General features: G+C 36.5%; 1 protein-coding gene and 1 non-coding gene across 3 annotated transcripts in view; both read left to right on the plus strand.

Moving 5' to 3' along the window:
- The window catches only part of BLMH (bleomycin hydrolase), a 44,824-nt gene that overhangs the window by 12,489 nt on the left and 19,207 nt on the right, over positions 1–13,128 (plus strand). For both annotated transcript variants that reach the window (XM_045525288.1, XM_045525287.1), the window contains exons 7-10: positions 9,057–9,212; positions 10,052–10,210; positions 10,327–10,394; positions 11,768–11,885. In XM_045525288.1, coding sequence (XP_045381244.1) covers positions 9,057–9,212; positions 10,052–10,210; positions 10,327–10,394; positions 11,768–11,885 — 501 coding nt within the window. The remainder of the gene's footprint in view (positions 1–9,056; positions 9,213–10,051; positions 10,211–10,326; positions 10,395–11,767; positions 11,886–13,128) is intronic.
- Positions 5,876–5,980, plus strand: LOC123621342. The gene has a single exon (XR_006729078.1). It is a non-coding gene; the product is annotated as a U6 spliceosomal RNA (small nuclear RNA).

Raw genomic sequence — 13,128 nt, forward strand, 5'->3', positions numbered from 1 at the left:
CAAGACCATGTCAAAAAAAAAAAAAAAAGAAAAGAATATCCCTTTGTAATTTTGATGTGTGATGCCAAATTATCCTGTGGATTTTATAATTTATATTCATTAGCAATGTCTGCTAGAACCTGTTTCCCTTTAGTTTTATCAAATAGTGTTATTTATCAAACAATTGGGTTTCTGCCAATCTGATAAACTATGCTATCTCACTGTTTTAATTTATATTTTTCTTATTTTGATTGGGGCTGAGCATCATTTCTGTGAACTGTCTATTCATATCCTTTACAAATTTCTTTCTTGGTCTTTTATTGGTTTCTAGATACTTGTTATATATTATAGAAAGCCTTTTGTGATATAAGCTACAAATGTTTCCCCAGTTTTTTTTTTTTATCTATGATATATGCTTTTTTGATATGCTGAATATTTCATTCTTATACAGTCAAAATCAAAATCTTTACAGTTTTCAATTAGGCTTTTCCTACTCTGATTATATAATAGTTCTTCCTTCTCTTCTAATGCTTATAGGGTTTTGATAGTTATCTTTGAATCTCTGATCCAGTTGGAATTTATCCTGGCATAGGGCATGTGATATGGATCTAATTTTTTTTCCAGATGGCTACTTAGTTGATTCACACCTTTCTTGAATAGTCCATCCTCTCCCTACATCTTAATTTGAGATGCATCTTTATCTTATCTAAAGCCCCTGAACTTTTACTTTTGTTCTACTAGTCTGTTTATTCATGTGCCAATAACTCTGTTTTAATTACTGAGGCTTTTTATAATATTTTAATATTTGCAAGACTGGTCCCATCTCACTGTTCTTTTATTTTCTTGGCTAAATAATTTTGTTTGACATCTAAGTTATAGCATCTCTACTTTTAAAAGCTTCTGGTTAAGATCTGATTAAGATTCTTGTTAAGATATACTGCTTCTAAGAAATAACATTTTCCAGTATGGTCTTCACTTTTAGATTGTGGAAGAGAAAAGGGAATTATTCTTTTGACAGCCTTAGAGGGTATCCCTGACTCTGAAAAAGGGACTAAACTTTCCCCTGAGGTTCTTAAAGGAAATAGATTATATTCATATATTTTTACTAAATAGATATAGTAAGCAATAAAACCAATAAGCATTTGTACCAAAGACCATCTTTGAAAACCCTAAAGTAATATTAACAAAATGTTTAAACTCAGTCTTTTTTAAGTATCCTGGAGCTGGAAGCTGACTGCATTCCTTCAGAAGTGAAAACTTCACATCTCTAAAACAACATAAATTCTCAATTAAAGTGAAGGTGAATTGTGTATCATGTTTCTTACAACTCTAAATACATTTTACATCATTATCTGTCATGAGAACCCAAGTATAATGAAGCCCTTATTCCTTAATTTTGTCAACTATCCCCATTTAAATAGTCTTCACTGGATCTCAAGTTTCATTTCTTTTTCTTAGCCCATTGAGGAACAGAACTGTTTTGAAAAAAAAAAAAATTCCATTTTTTCTATTACAATTTAGTGGCTATTGTAAAAAGATTGACAAAAGCCCAGAAACATGCTTTGCTCTCCTTAAAGATGAAAAAATTTTAGTCTTCCTATCTTGTGACTAAGCCCTGCTTCTGTTATGAGAAAGTCCAATTTATATTCAAAATGGATGCTGAGGCAAGATCAAATTATAGGAATTCACTACAGGATCCATCCATCCCAAGGTTTGTTTCTGATGGTAAACATTCAAGAGGCATACTGTGTGAAGCATTCTGTACCTCCATTACATTAAATCAAATATTTCTCATGTTACATGTTAAGTAACTTATACCTAGTAGGGCAATAAACTAAATAATACAAAGTGAAATAAAGTAAGTGTCTTAAGAGATATGCAAACATAATATCTAACTCCAAGGATGGAGTTGCTGCCTCTTATTTTGGGGATCAAGGTTTCCTAGAGAAATTTGCATTAAAGGTGTGCTTTGAATGAAGTGAGATTGGAGTGGAAAGCATTCTAGATGTGCTCCAGTCAGATTTGATGAGGGGTGAGTAGGCTAGTTTATCTACAGTCCTAAAGGAGATCTAGGGTGGTGTTTCTCAGAAAGTGATCTGAGGTCCATCTGCATTAGAATTACTAGATTCATGTTCAAAATGTAGATTCCTAGGTCCCATCCCAAATATACTGAATCTGAATCTCTGGGGATAATTCCTGTAATCTGCATGAAATTAATGATCCTGAAGCACATTGAAGTTTGAAGCTATAAGAATAATGTGGAAAGTTAAAATTAGACACATATAATAAGAGCTTTTAGCATGAGAGCTTGTCCTACTTCAGTAGGCAGTAAGAAATCAGGAAGATTCTTGAACAGAGTAATGTGGAGTAAAACTTCACTTCATGAGATCAATTTAGTTAAAATAGGCGAAACTGAAAGGCGGAGAGGTAATATAACTGTATAAGTGTGGCTTAAGTTTTGAAAGCAAGGGTGGGAGTGATGGGATTGGAATAGACCTTGTAGAGGAAATGGGAACTGACTTATATTAGGGCCTGTAAGTCACGGTAAAGAGTTTGCATTTTATTCTAAGTGAGGTAACCACCAGGAGGGTTTTAAGCTAAGGAGTGACATGGTTTAATTTTTGTTTTAAAAATATTCATTCCAGGCCGGGCGCGGTGGCTCACGCCTGTAATCCTAGCACTCTGGGAGGCTGAGGCGGGTGGATCGCTCGAGATCAGGAGTTCGAGACCAGCCTGAGCAAGATTGAGACCCCGTCTCTACTAAAAATAGAAAGAAATTAGCTGGCCAACTAAAATATATATAGAAAAAAAAAATTAGCTGGGCATTGTGGCGCATGCCTGTAGTCCCAGCTACTCGGGAGGCTGAGGGAGTAGGATTGCTTGAGCCCAGGAGTTTGAGGTTGCTGTGAGCTAGGCTGATGCCACGGCACTCACTCTAGCCAGGGCAACAAAGTGACACTGTCTCAAAAAAAAAAAAAAAAAAAAAATTCATTCCAGATGTTTTGAGAATGGATTGTAAAACAGCAGGAGAGGAGGTTAGGAGCCTAGATAGAAGTTATTGTGGTTGTATAGATGAGAGGTTATTGTGGTTTGGCCCAGGTTGATGAGAGTGAGAACAGACAGAAGTAAATAAATTTCAGGGTATATTTTCGAAGTGAAGCTGTCAGGACTTGTTGATAAAACAGATGTGGAGAACAAAAAAAAATGAAGAATTGGGGTGATGTTCTGGTGTGTTGCAGTGGGCGCTTACAGGTATGAAGAGAAGGCTTTTTGGCAGTTAGGGCAATATGAGGGAACAAGTGTATAGAAGAGGATAACAAATTAAATGAGAGAAATAATAATTGAAGAAGCAAGGTTTTAGAGGAGGAAAAGAATAGATGTGGTCTAAAGTAGTGCTTTCAAACTTTAATGTGCATATGAATCACCTTGGGGTCTTGTTAAAATGCAAATTGATTCAGTAGGTTTTAGGTGGGGCTGGATAGTCTGCATTTTCTGTTTCTTTGATTCAAACACCACTCTAGAAGTAGTCTCAACATCATTATTTGACTGTTACAACAGTTATCTATATGAGTTCATTTCCTTTAATATCACAGAAGGGCTTATACCTTTTAAGTATACCTTTTTATGTCTTTCTCTGCTTGAAAATATATTTAATACCTCTGGGAAATAACTACTCTGCTTGCTTTTGCAGGCTCAGGTGGTTTTTGTTTTTTAACAGATCCTTGCCCTTCTCTCATTTCCCACCAGAAAGCAGTAGAGAGCTGTCTTCCCTTCTCCCCTTTCTCTGCATATAAATAATCACCAAGATCCCTCACTCTCTCTCCTTTTACCCATAGCACTAAACACTAAGCATTCTTCAAAGTTCAGCTATTTTCTGACCAGTTTATTGTCATTGTGGCCATTCTACTCAAAAGGTCATTTTAGCTTTGAGCCTCATTTTCTCAAGTAAGACTGAAAAGTTAATGATTTCTTAAGTGCTTTGTAGCTTTGCATTTTTACAACAATAGAAGTAATAATATTTTTACAGTCCTTTAGACTTTACTGTATACTCTCTCAACACCTCAGTATTGCAAATACAAACAAAGATTCCAAGATTCTTTCGCTTTTGCAATGGTTCCAAGCACTGAAATCTTTTAGTCTTACCAGTTCTGCTCCCTTACAAATAGCTTAGTTTTATCTTCAAACTACCTTCCCATTCTAACCTTTCCTCCCTTCTGTGTCTGCCTGTAGCTGGCTTAAAAGTCTTTTAGGTTCTCACCCTTCTAAGTATTCATCATTGACTATCAGCTATTGCATCCTTCCTGCTTCCTCTCACTTGATATCTGTCTCCCATATTTAGGCATGGGTGTGGGAATTGACTCAATCCCATATCATTTGTCTTTAAATTGGGATCTACACATTCTTTCCCTATGTTCCATAGTTCATGCTTTCTGTGTCCTTTTTTCTTTTCCTTTTCCTGATTCCATTATTTACCACATTACACTTTAGCAAATCTAAATTGAATAGATTTCTCCGCTAGGGGAAAATACTTTTAGAGACCAATTACAGTGGTGCTCCTTTATAAAATTAGTCTTGAAAGATAGCACCCTTTATAATTTACACTCCTGCTTCTTACGAAATGTATTTAAACTGGATATAGGACTTCAACCTTTCTGACACCAAATGCAAATTTTCTAATGGGTTATAGGTTTGTAGAAAGGGACTACAGATATCCACATTGTTGTAGGTTAGTTTAAACTCCCAATTTAATTAGCCAAGGATATAAAATCTTAATCAGAAGCCACATGGCCCCAAGAGGCAAGTACAGATGCAGTCTATCTCAGCATAGCTTCCTTTGACCCCCATCGAGGGTGCAAAGAAAAGGTCTCTATGGAAAAAAAAATTGAGCTCAATTTTGGGCACTGCCATTGCCCTTTTATACTTGAGGTTCATATCACAGTTTTAGGGGAACTTTCTCTATTAACCTATATTTAAGGGAATAATTATAAACATGTTTAAGCCAAATTCAGAATCAGCAAGATCACATGATTATTGGGTTGGGGAGTTGGGGAAAAGCTGAATCAGTTCCCAGGTATCACTGAGCCATATATCTCTCTGCCTTCAACTTTCCAACATTTTGGAAAGCCCATATTCCCTGAGTCTACCCCCTTGACTCTGTTTTAATACCTTTTTATAAGGTTGGTTCTGACACTAAGTTTGATCTGAAATCACAATTAGAAGTCATGTGTTCAGGAAGTATTTCTTTAACACAGGTACCTGGCACTATTCTAGGCATTGGGCGTTCATCAGTGAACAAAACAGAGAAGAATCCCTTCCTTCGTGTAGTTTATTTTCTACTAGGGAGAGATATAATGAATTTCAGAAGTGTAAGAACTGAATCAATAAATTTCTGTTGTTTAAGCCAACAACAACAACAAAAAGAATTATAATATGCCAGAAGATAAGTGCCATGGAGAGAAATAAAGGAGAGAAAGATAGAAAATACTGGGATTTTGATAGGTAGTTATATTCTGAAGAATATGGTTGTACTCTTATTTTGTTCTATCCTGTATAAATGACTTGTATTCAATGTCCAGTATTGTTTTTTGTCCTGAATGCCAAGTACCTCTTGTGAGAAGCAGATAACACTCCTGTGTTGCCCACCAGAGAGCAGACTTGGCTAGCCAAAGCTCACTACCAGTTTTGTACCTTTGGGAATAGGGAATGTTGTTTCAGAACAGCAGAGTCTCTTATCAGTAAAATATAGTATCAGGGCCCTGGAGATTATACTTTGGAGAATTTTTTAAAAATTGGAACTCATAACTAGCTGTTGTTATTTGGCTCAGAGCCAAATATTCCTTCCAAAGTATTACAGACTGACTTAAATGTGAATGACTAGATAATTTATAGTCATGGTGTGCTCGCTTCAGCAGTATGTATGCCAAAATTGGAATGATACAGACAAGATTAGCATGGCCCCTGCTCAAGGAAGATACAAATTCATGAAGTGTTCCATATTTTTTAAATAAAAAAAAAATTTATAGTCATGGTAAATAAACAGTATATGTAAAACAAAGCAACATGTCTCAAGTTAGCAGAATTTTACTAGAATCTAAGAGAAGTGTCACCCTTATCCTCGCTTATGCCTTAAACATATCTTTGATAAAATTCAGATTTATAAGACATATGCAATAGGGCGTAGTATTGTCTTATAAAAGGATTCATCATATAATTCATTTAGATAGCAGAAATGCAGACTTCCTCTAGTGCATTTTTTAGAAGAAGGAGGAACTTAACTCTTTTTACCTCAGATAGGGAGTTGAATACTTAATAAGGTATTCTGTAAATTATAGTGTAAAACATTCATATTTATCTTTACAGTATGCTTAAAACTAAACAGAAATTCACTTAGTTGTCTTAATCTTCACTGGGCCTGGCCTTAGCCTGCCCCTTTTTTTGGCCAGGGCCAGGCTGATCTAGGTTCACCACCCTTAGATAACCAAGACTTGATCAAAATGATTCCACTGATATGTACATATGTGTGTGACAACAAATTGCTAGTTGAAAATGTACATCATTTAAGTCTATAAAACCTTCATAATCTAAGTGTGTACTAACTAAACACCTTCATTATCTTGACCATAGTTACCAGTGGCAGTGTCTTCCTCATAATGACAGATTCCTAAAGTTGACATTTGTAGCCTTGGTGCTGAGCAAATACAAAATGACTTTCTATTCCATGTGAATCTCAAACAGCTCATTAATCCATGGCAAGAGTAACTGAATTAGAGTTGTTTGTATGATGCCCTGCCTCTTTTCTGTGCTAGAAACCAACCTGCAAGTGATACAACATTAAAAGAGAGGTAAGGGCCTGCTGTTCAGGCTCATAAAACACACAGTAAATCCTGTGTATAAAGGTTCTTAATAATAAGAAGGTTCTCTCTTGGAAAACAGAGCAAAACAAATGACAGGCAAGCATAACCTCTTCTGTAAGTTAACCTGCTTCTGTTAAAGATAGTAGAATCGCAGCAATAAAGAACAAATTCCTCATGCCCACAGCAACATGAGTGAATCTCACAGACATTATGTGAAGCAAAGGAAACCAAACACAAAAGAGAATATGCTCTGTGATTCCATTTATATGAAGTTGAAGAACAGGCAAAATTAATAAATGGTTATAGAAGTCAAAATGGTAGTTATTTGGGGAAGTTGTGGGTTATTACCTAAAAAGAGCCTAGGGAACCTCCAGAACTCTGGAAATTTTCTGTATATTTATCTGAATGGTGGTTACATGGGTATATACATGTTTTGTAAAAAGTGAACTGTATACTTAAGATTAGTCCACTTTACATACTTACTGAACATATGTTATACCAAAGTAAAAGAGTAAGGAAAAGAAATTAGGTCATCGAGTTTGGATTTGTTGTGGGAAGTAATAGGTAAGCATTATTGGATCTTCAACAGGGAAGTGATTTAAATAAAGTGATGCTTTTAAAATTATGTGTCCTGTGGTGATGTGGAGGATAGAACAATGTTCAGATCAGCTGATATATCCAGATCATATGCCCAGCACTGTGCTTGATGCTATAGGGAACACAAAATAACTATGACCTGGGTCCCTGTCCTTAAGAAGATTATAATGTTTTGTGGGAGACAAGTTTTATGAAATGGTAAATTCATGGTGTTTTGGAAATAGCACTGAAGTCAAACATGAGTTCAAATTCTAGCTCTGCCATGTGCTGGCTTCAGGCAAGCTGTTTATTTCCCTGAACGTTGGTTTCCTTATCTGTAAAATGAGGGTAGTATCTTTGTTGAGAGGATTAAGAGATATGGTAGTCAAAGATGGTAGTACAGTATAGTAGACAGTAAATTTTCCCTTTTTAACACATGTTGCCAAGGAGCAATACTTTTGGGGGGGGTGTAGCATGTGACTTTAGTTCAGACTGTGGTCTGCCACTTAGTGGCTATGTGATCTTAAGTAAGTTACTTAATTTCTTAATTTCTTTGAGGCTGAATCTCTTCTTCTGGGGGTGGGAAAAAAGAGGAGGGGGCAGGGGGAATTACTCCTTGAGAGATTGTTATGAGAATTAAGTGAACTTAGCAGATACATGGTACCTAGCACAAAATAGGCACACTTAATACATGTATTTCTCTTTAATGTAATAGCATATATAAATGTATGATGCAAATAGTGCAGATAATAGGTGCTGAGATTAGATCTGGTTAGAGAAGGAAGAGGCAGAATATAGTGTAATATTTTTTAAAAGACATAAGGAAATTTGATATAGAAGAGGAAGTACTTTCTATATTCTGACCTTGTAGAAGGTGTATCTTTTTCTACTTCTATTTTTGTATTTCTACAAAATGAAACTAATATAAAATATATCCTTGGATTGTAATGATGTTAACTTGAAGATACTGCAAGGTCCTTAGAAAATATGTTATTGTCTCACAACCCAAAAAAATGGTGCCTTACTATTAGAGTTACTTCTCTTCTAAGTGTGAGGTTATAGTGAGCTGTGATCACACCACTGCACTTCAGCCTAGGCGACAGAATGAGACCTTGTCTCTAAAAAAAATTTTTTTTAAAAAGTTACTCCTCTTCTAATAATACTTTTAACAGGCATTGTCATCCAAGCTCCAACTGAAAAGTTAATGACTTTTCTATAAGTAGAGACCCTTGTCACAATCAAAGGAAAACCTCAGTGCATAAAGGGAAGGAGAAATCCATTTATAAAATACATCATTATTTGTTATTTGAAAAATTATCAGCAAAGTAGCAACCCAGATCTTGTTGGGTTTTGATGGTAGGCAGTTTCTTGGCTAAGGAAATGTAATTTGCAGGACATGTACTAAGTATGAAATATTAACATTTCAGAATTGCATTGTTCACAGTGTTTATTTGAGAACTCACAAGTTGACTGATATCAAATCCTGGATATCAGCTTTCCAATTTTTGAAACAGTATTAGATTTCTTGTGAAATTTCTGTCTTGAATTTAGCCACTAACTTCTTGTGTTTCCCACGCTTAAGGAAAATGAAGAGGTAAAAAATAACACTTTCCCTAGTCATTGCTCATCTGTCCTTCTCTGTTCCAGATATTCCGAGTGGTGTGCATCTGTTTGGGTAATCCACCAGAGACATTCACCTGGGAGTACCGAGACAAAGATAAAAATTATCACAAAATTGGCCCCATAACACCCTTGGAGTTTTACAGGGAACATGTCAAGCCACTCTTCAATATGGAAGATAAGGTTGGAGACTAGCACTGACAGCTGCTGGCTGTTTACTTTCAAATGCCTATTGACTACAAGGAAGGGTATAACATTTCTGGGTTAATGTGCATGATCATCAAACCAGACAGTAAACAAACTCTTTTTTCTCTTCCTCTGAATTATTTTATGCACCTGATAAAGTTTGGTCATGCCAGGATCTATCACCTTTCGCCAGTGTCCCTCTTTAGAGACTTTCTAACTTTAGGAGAGCAGTCCGTTTAATTCCCATGTGCTCCCCTGATTTGGGCCCAGAATCATTCTCAGGTGCAAAAACAATGAAAGTGCATTGGGTGTTTCTTCTCATGGATTGAGAGTACCTCTGTATTGTGGTCCCCTCTGGGGACTTTCCTGTTGAAGGGAGCAGTGTCCCACCCTAGTTTTGCTTCCTTTATCTGCCTAACAAGATGACCAGAGCCTCTTTCCTTTATTGGCTTCTTGACCTTCTTCTAAGCAAATGTCGTTGCCAAGTGTTGAGCCTGTCTTGTAACTTGAAAATGGTTCTTGATGAGCTTTCCATCAAATTGCCCTAGTGCATGCAATTTTTCAGAATTAGTTTTGGAGTAGTTCATCCCAGTAGGAAAAACAGGTAGATGCAACACCCAAACGTGTCTCTCGAACTAATTAGAACATGCAAGGACCTCTCTCACATGTATTTTAATACCTTTTGTTTCTTTGTTATTTAACAGTGTGGGTATAGTGCTTATTCTAGTAGACAGAGGTGATGAGCTTGATGTAAACAATGAACCTAGAAGAGTGGTGTGTTCTTACTTGACATTCCTGGCTTTGTGTTCTAATCAGCATGTTCTTGATCTCAATAGATTTGTTTAGTGAATGACCCTAGACCCCAGCACAAGTACAACAGACTTTACACAGTGGACTACTTAAGCAATATGGTTGGAGGGAGAAAAACTCTGTATAACAACCAGCCCATTGACTTCTTGAAAAAGATGGTTGCTGCTTCCATTAAAGATGGAGAGGTTGGTATTGTTTTTGTGTCTTCCACATTGGGGTTAAAACATCTTTTACTTCTTTGGTGTAATAGGAAGATAGGGTTTATGTTGACTTTCTTTCTTCCTCTCTCCTCTATTTCTAGGCTGTGTGGTTTGGCTGTGATGTTGGAAAACACTTCAATGGCAAGCTGGGCATCAGTGACATGAATGTGTGAGTGTAAGAAATTTAAAATAGTCATTTGTGAGTGTTGCTGTTGGAGTGCACATGTGGTATGAAATGACTCTGCTGAGGTTCATCCAAAGATTAAGGTTGGGCTAAGCCTGAGTCTTTCTTTGCATGCTGTAGAGTTTGAAGGCTCATAGCAGAAACTCCACTTAAATGCTCTAACCCAGGAAATCAAGGTCATACTTCATATCTGAGTAGAAATTGTTGGGTGTTCCTAAAAAGCCATCCTATATGAAAAAGACTGTTTAAAAAACTAATCGAGCCAAAAATAATTGGGCTGGGCACGGTGGCTCATGCCTGTAATCTTAGTGCTCTGGGAGGCCAAGGTGGGAGGATGGCTTGAGCTCAGGAGTTGGAGACCAGCCTGAGCAACAGCAAGACCCCATCTCTACTTAAAAAAATAGAAAAATTAGCCAGGCACACTGGCACATGCCTGTAGTCCCAGCTTCTCAGGAGGCTGAGGCAGGAGTATCACTTGAGCCCAGAAGTTTGAGGTTGCAGTGAGCTCTGATGAAGCCACTGCGCTATACCTAGGGTGACAGAGTGAGACTCTGTCTCGAAAAAAAAATTTTTTTAAAGTTGATTACTGTGTAAATTTGTTCAGTGTATTTGGGAATATAAGGAAAGATTTTCCAGAGCTCTTGTTTGCTATATGATTCTTTTTTAAACTATTTATCTTATTTGCTGCCTTTGTATTTTGTCTCTATGACAAGTGGGATAATTTAAAGCATTTCTCCTGGTGTTTATGACAATGAAAGTTCATTTGGGAACTAAGTCATGTAAGATTCCTTAACTGTTAAAATATACCATTTTAGGGTTACTTACAAGTAATTGTTACTTATAGGAAGTTGAGTAAATATCTTGATAGTTAATAAGAGAAAAATCTGCTAAAAGAGAATTAATGCTCTTTTTAATTTTGGAAATATTCTCCAATATTTTTGGCATTATTTAAATTTCAATCAGGATTGCCTTAAATGTATTCAGTAACTGGTTGGTTCAATCAGCTCAAAAGAGGTCATTTTTGTAAGAAGTTACTCTAAAAGATTTTTTAATTATTTTTCAAAGTTTTCTTGCCAAAATGACAATGCCAACTCATCTTGTCAACCTTTGATATGGAGAATTTATGTTTAATCATTTCATATTTTCCTACGTACTCTTGTGACACATAGAGCATGGAATTCCACTGAAAGATTAAATTCTGCGTGTACCTTATTCTTTCTGAAGAGCTATAGCTAGAGCCCATATTTATTTGGAGCTGTTGAGCCCCTTCAGTTTCGTCTGTGTTCCTTTTACAATCAGATGCCAGTTTTGCCCCATGATTGTACTCCCTTCATTTTGTGCTGTCATTCTTTTTACAGCTATGACCATGAGTTAGTGTTTGGTGTCTCCTTGAAGAACATGAATAAAGCGGAGAGGTTGACTTTTGGTGAGTCACTTATGACCCACGCCATGACCTTCACTGCTGTCTCAGAGAAGGTATGACCCTCAGCATGCCTACTGCAGTGTTTGCACAGATGGATCTACATTCTCCTGCAGACTATTTACCCAACAGAGCTTCATTCATAGTGTACATGATTTCTGTTAGCTGCCAAGGAAGACGTTGTACCTGCATCACTTGGGGTTTGGCTGCATGCTCGGAGGTAATAAAAATAGGAACTTTCCATGAGGAGTAGAATTTGGATCAGCAGGGAGTAAGGAAGTAACTGCTCTTCTGTAACTTTGGAAGGTCTCAGTGTGAAAAGAGGTCAGCAAGGGAATTTGGGAAGTTCACTTCTATTTTATAAGGAAGATAACTTCCATTTTCTAAGGAATTAAAATGTGCCCTGAAAGTGTTCATATCTTGATGACCTATGTTCAGACTTACCTTCCTTTCATTTGTTGTTCAGATTCTTCTGCAGTAAAATGTCAGTAACAGTAACTTGTACATTCTCTGCCTATTACTAGATTTATGCAGAACTTCAGGAAATTGGATGTAAAGTGTTTTGCATTTCCTATAAAATACTCTGAAAAGTATGTTACTTTTTCTAGGACACAGTTTTGGAAACAACTGAAATTTTATCTTTCACAAATAAGCTCCCCACTTGCAGTCTATAGAAAGCATATTTTATCCCCCATGCTGAAGGATCGTAAGGAAGGGAAGATTTTGAAGTACTTTAATTCTTTACCACCACAAACAAAAATGTTCTTTCTAGCCTAATTACTGGAAAGAAAGTCATGGAATAACTACCTTGTATAAATCTTTTTAGAAAATAGTTTTGTTATCCTATCTACTAGATATATGATCGTTGAAACATTTAGAAATATCTTAGCATGTCATTATGCCACATTTTCTTAACTAGCCCACATAAAAGTCCTGATTTACTTTTTGTCCTCTTTAGGCAAAATTGTGAGTAGGATAGGATTTTCTCTCTGTACCTTTCTCTCATCTCTTCCAACTACTTGACTTGAAGGTGCCTTTTCAAGCCCACAGCATCCTAGATCCTGTGCTCTCCTATTCAAAACCTGATCTTAAGGAAAGTCTAATCATGTTCATACAAATTACAGGGCTAGAGCATTAAGAGTAGAACTCTGAGGTGTTCTCAGTTTAAATGAGATCAAACACAGTATAGTGTAAAAAGTACCCTGAAATAATTAGACAGTCCTGTGTTGCTATTCCTGTTACTCATGTGGTTTTCATAGATTAAAGTAAAGGTTGAGGTCTTGTAAGCCAGCGAGCTGT

The sequence above is a fragment of the Lemur catta genome, chromosome 15 (genome assembly GCF_020740605.2).
Source record: "Lemur catta isolate mLemCat1 chromosome 15, mLemCat1.pri, whole genome shotgun sequence".
Taxonomy (NCBI): Eukaryota; Metazoa; Chordata; class Mammalia; order Primates; family Lemuridae; genus Lemur; species Lemur catta.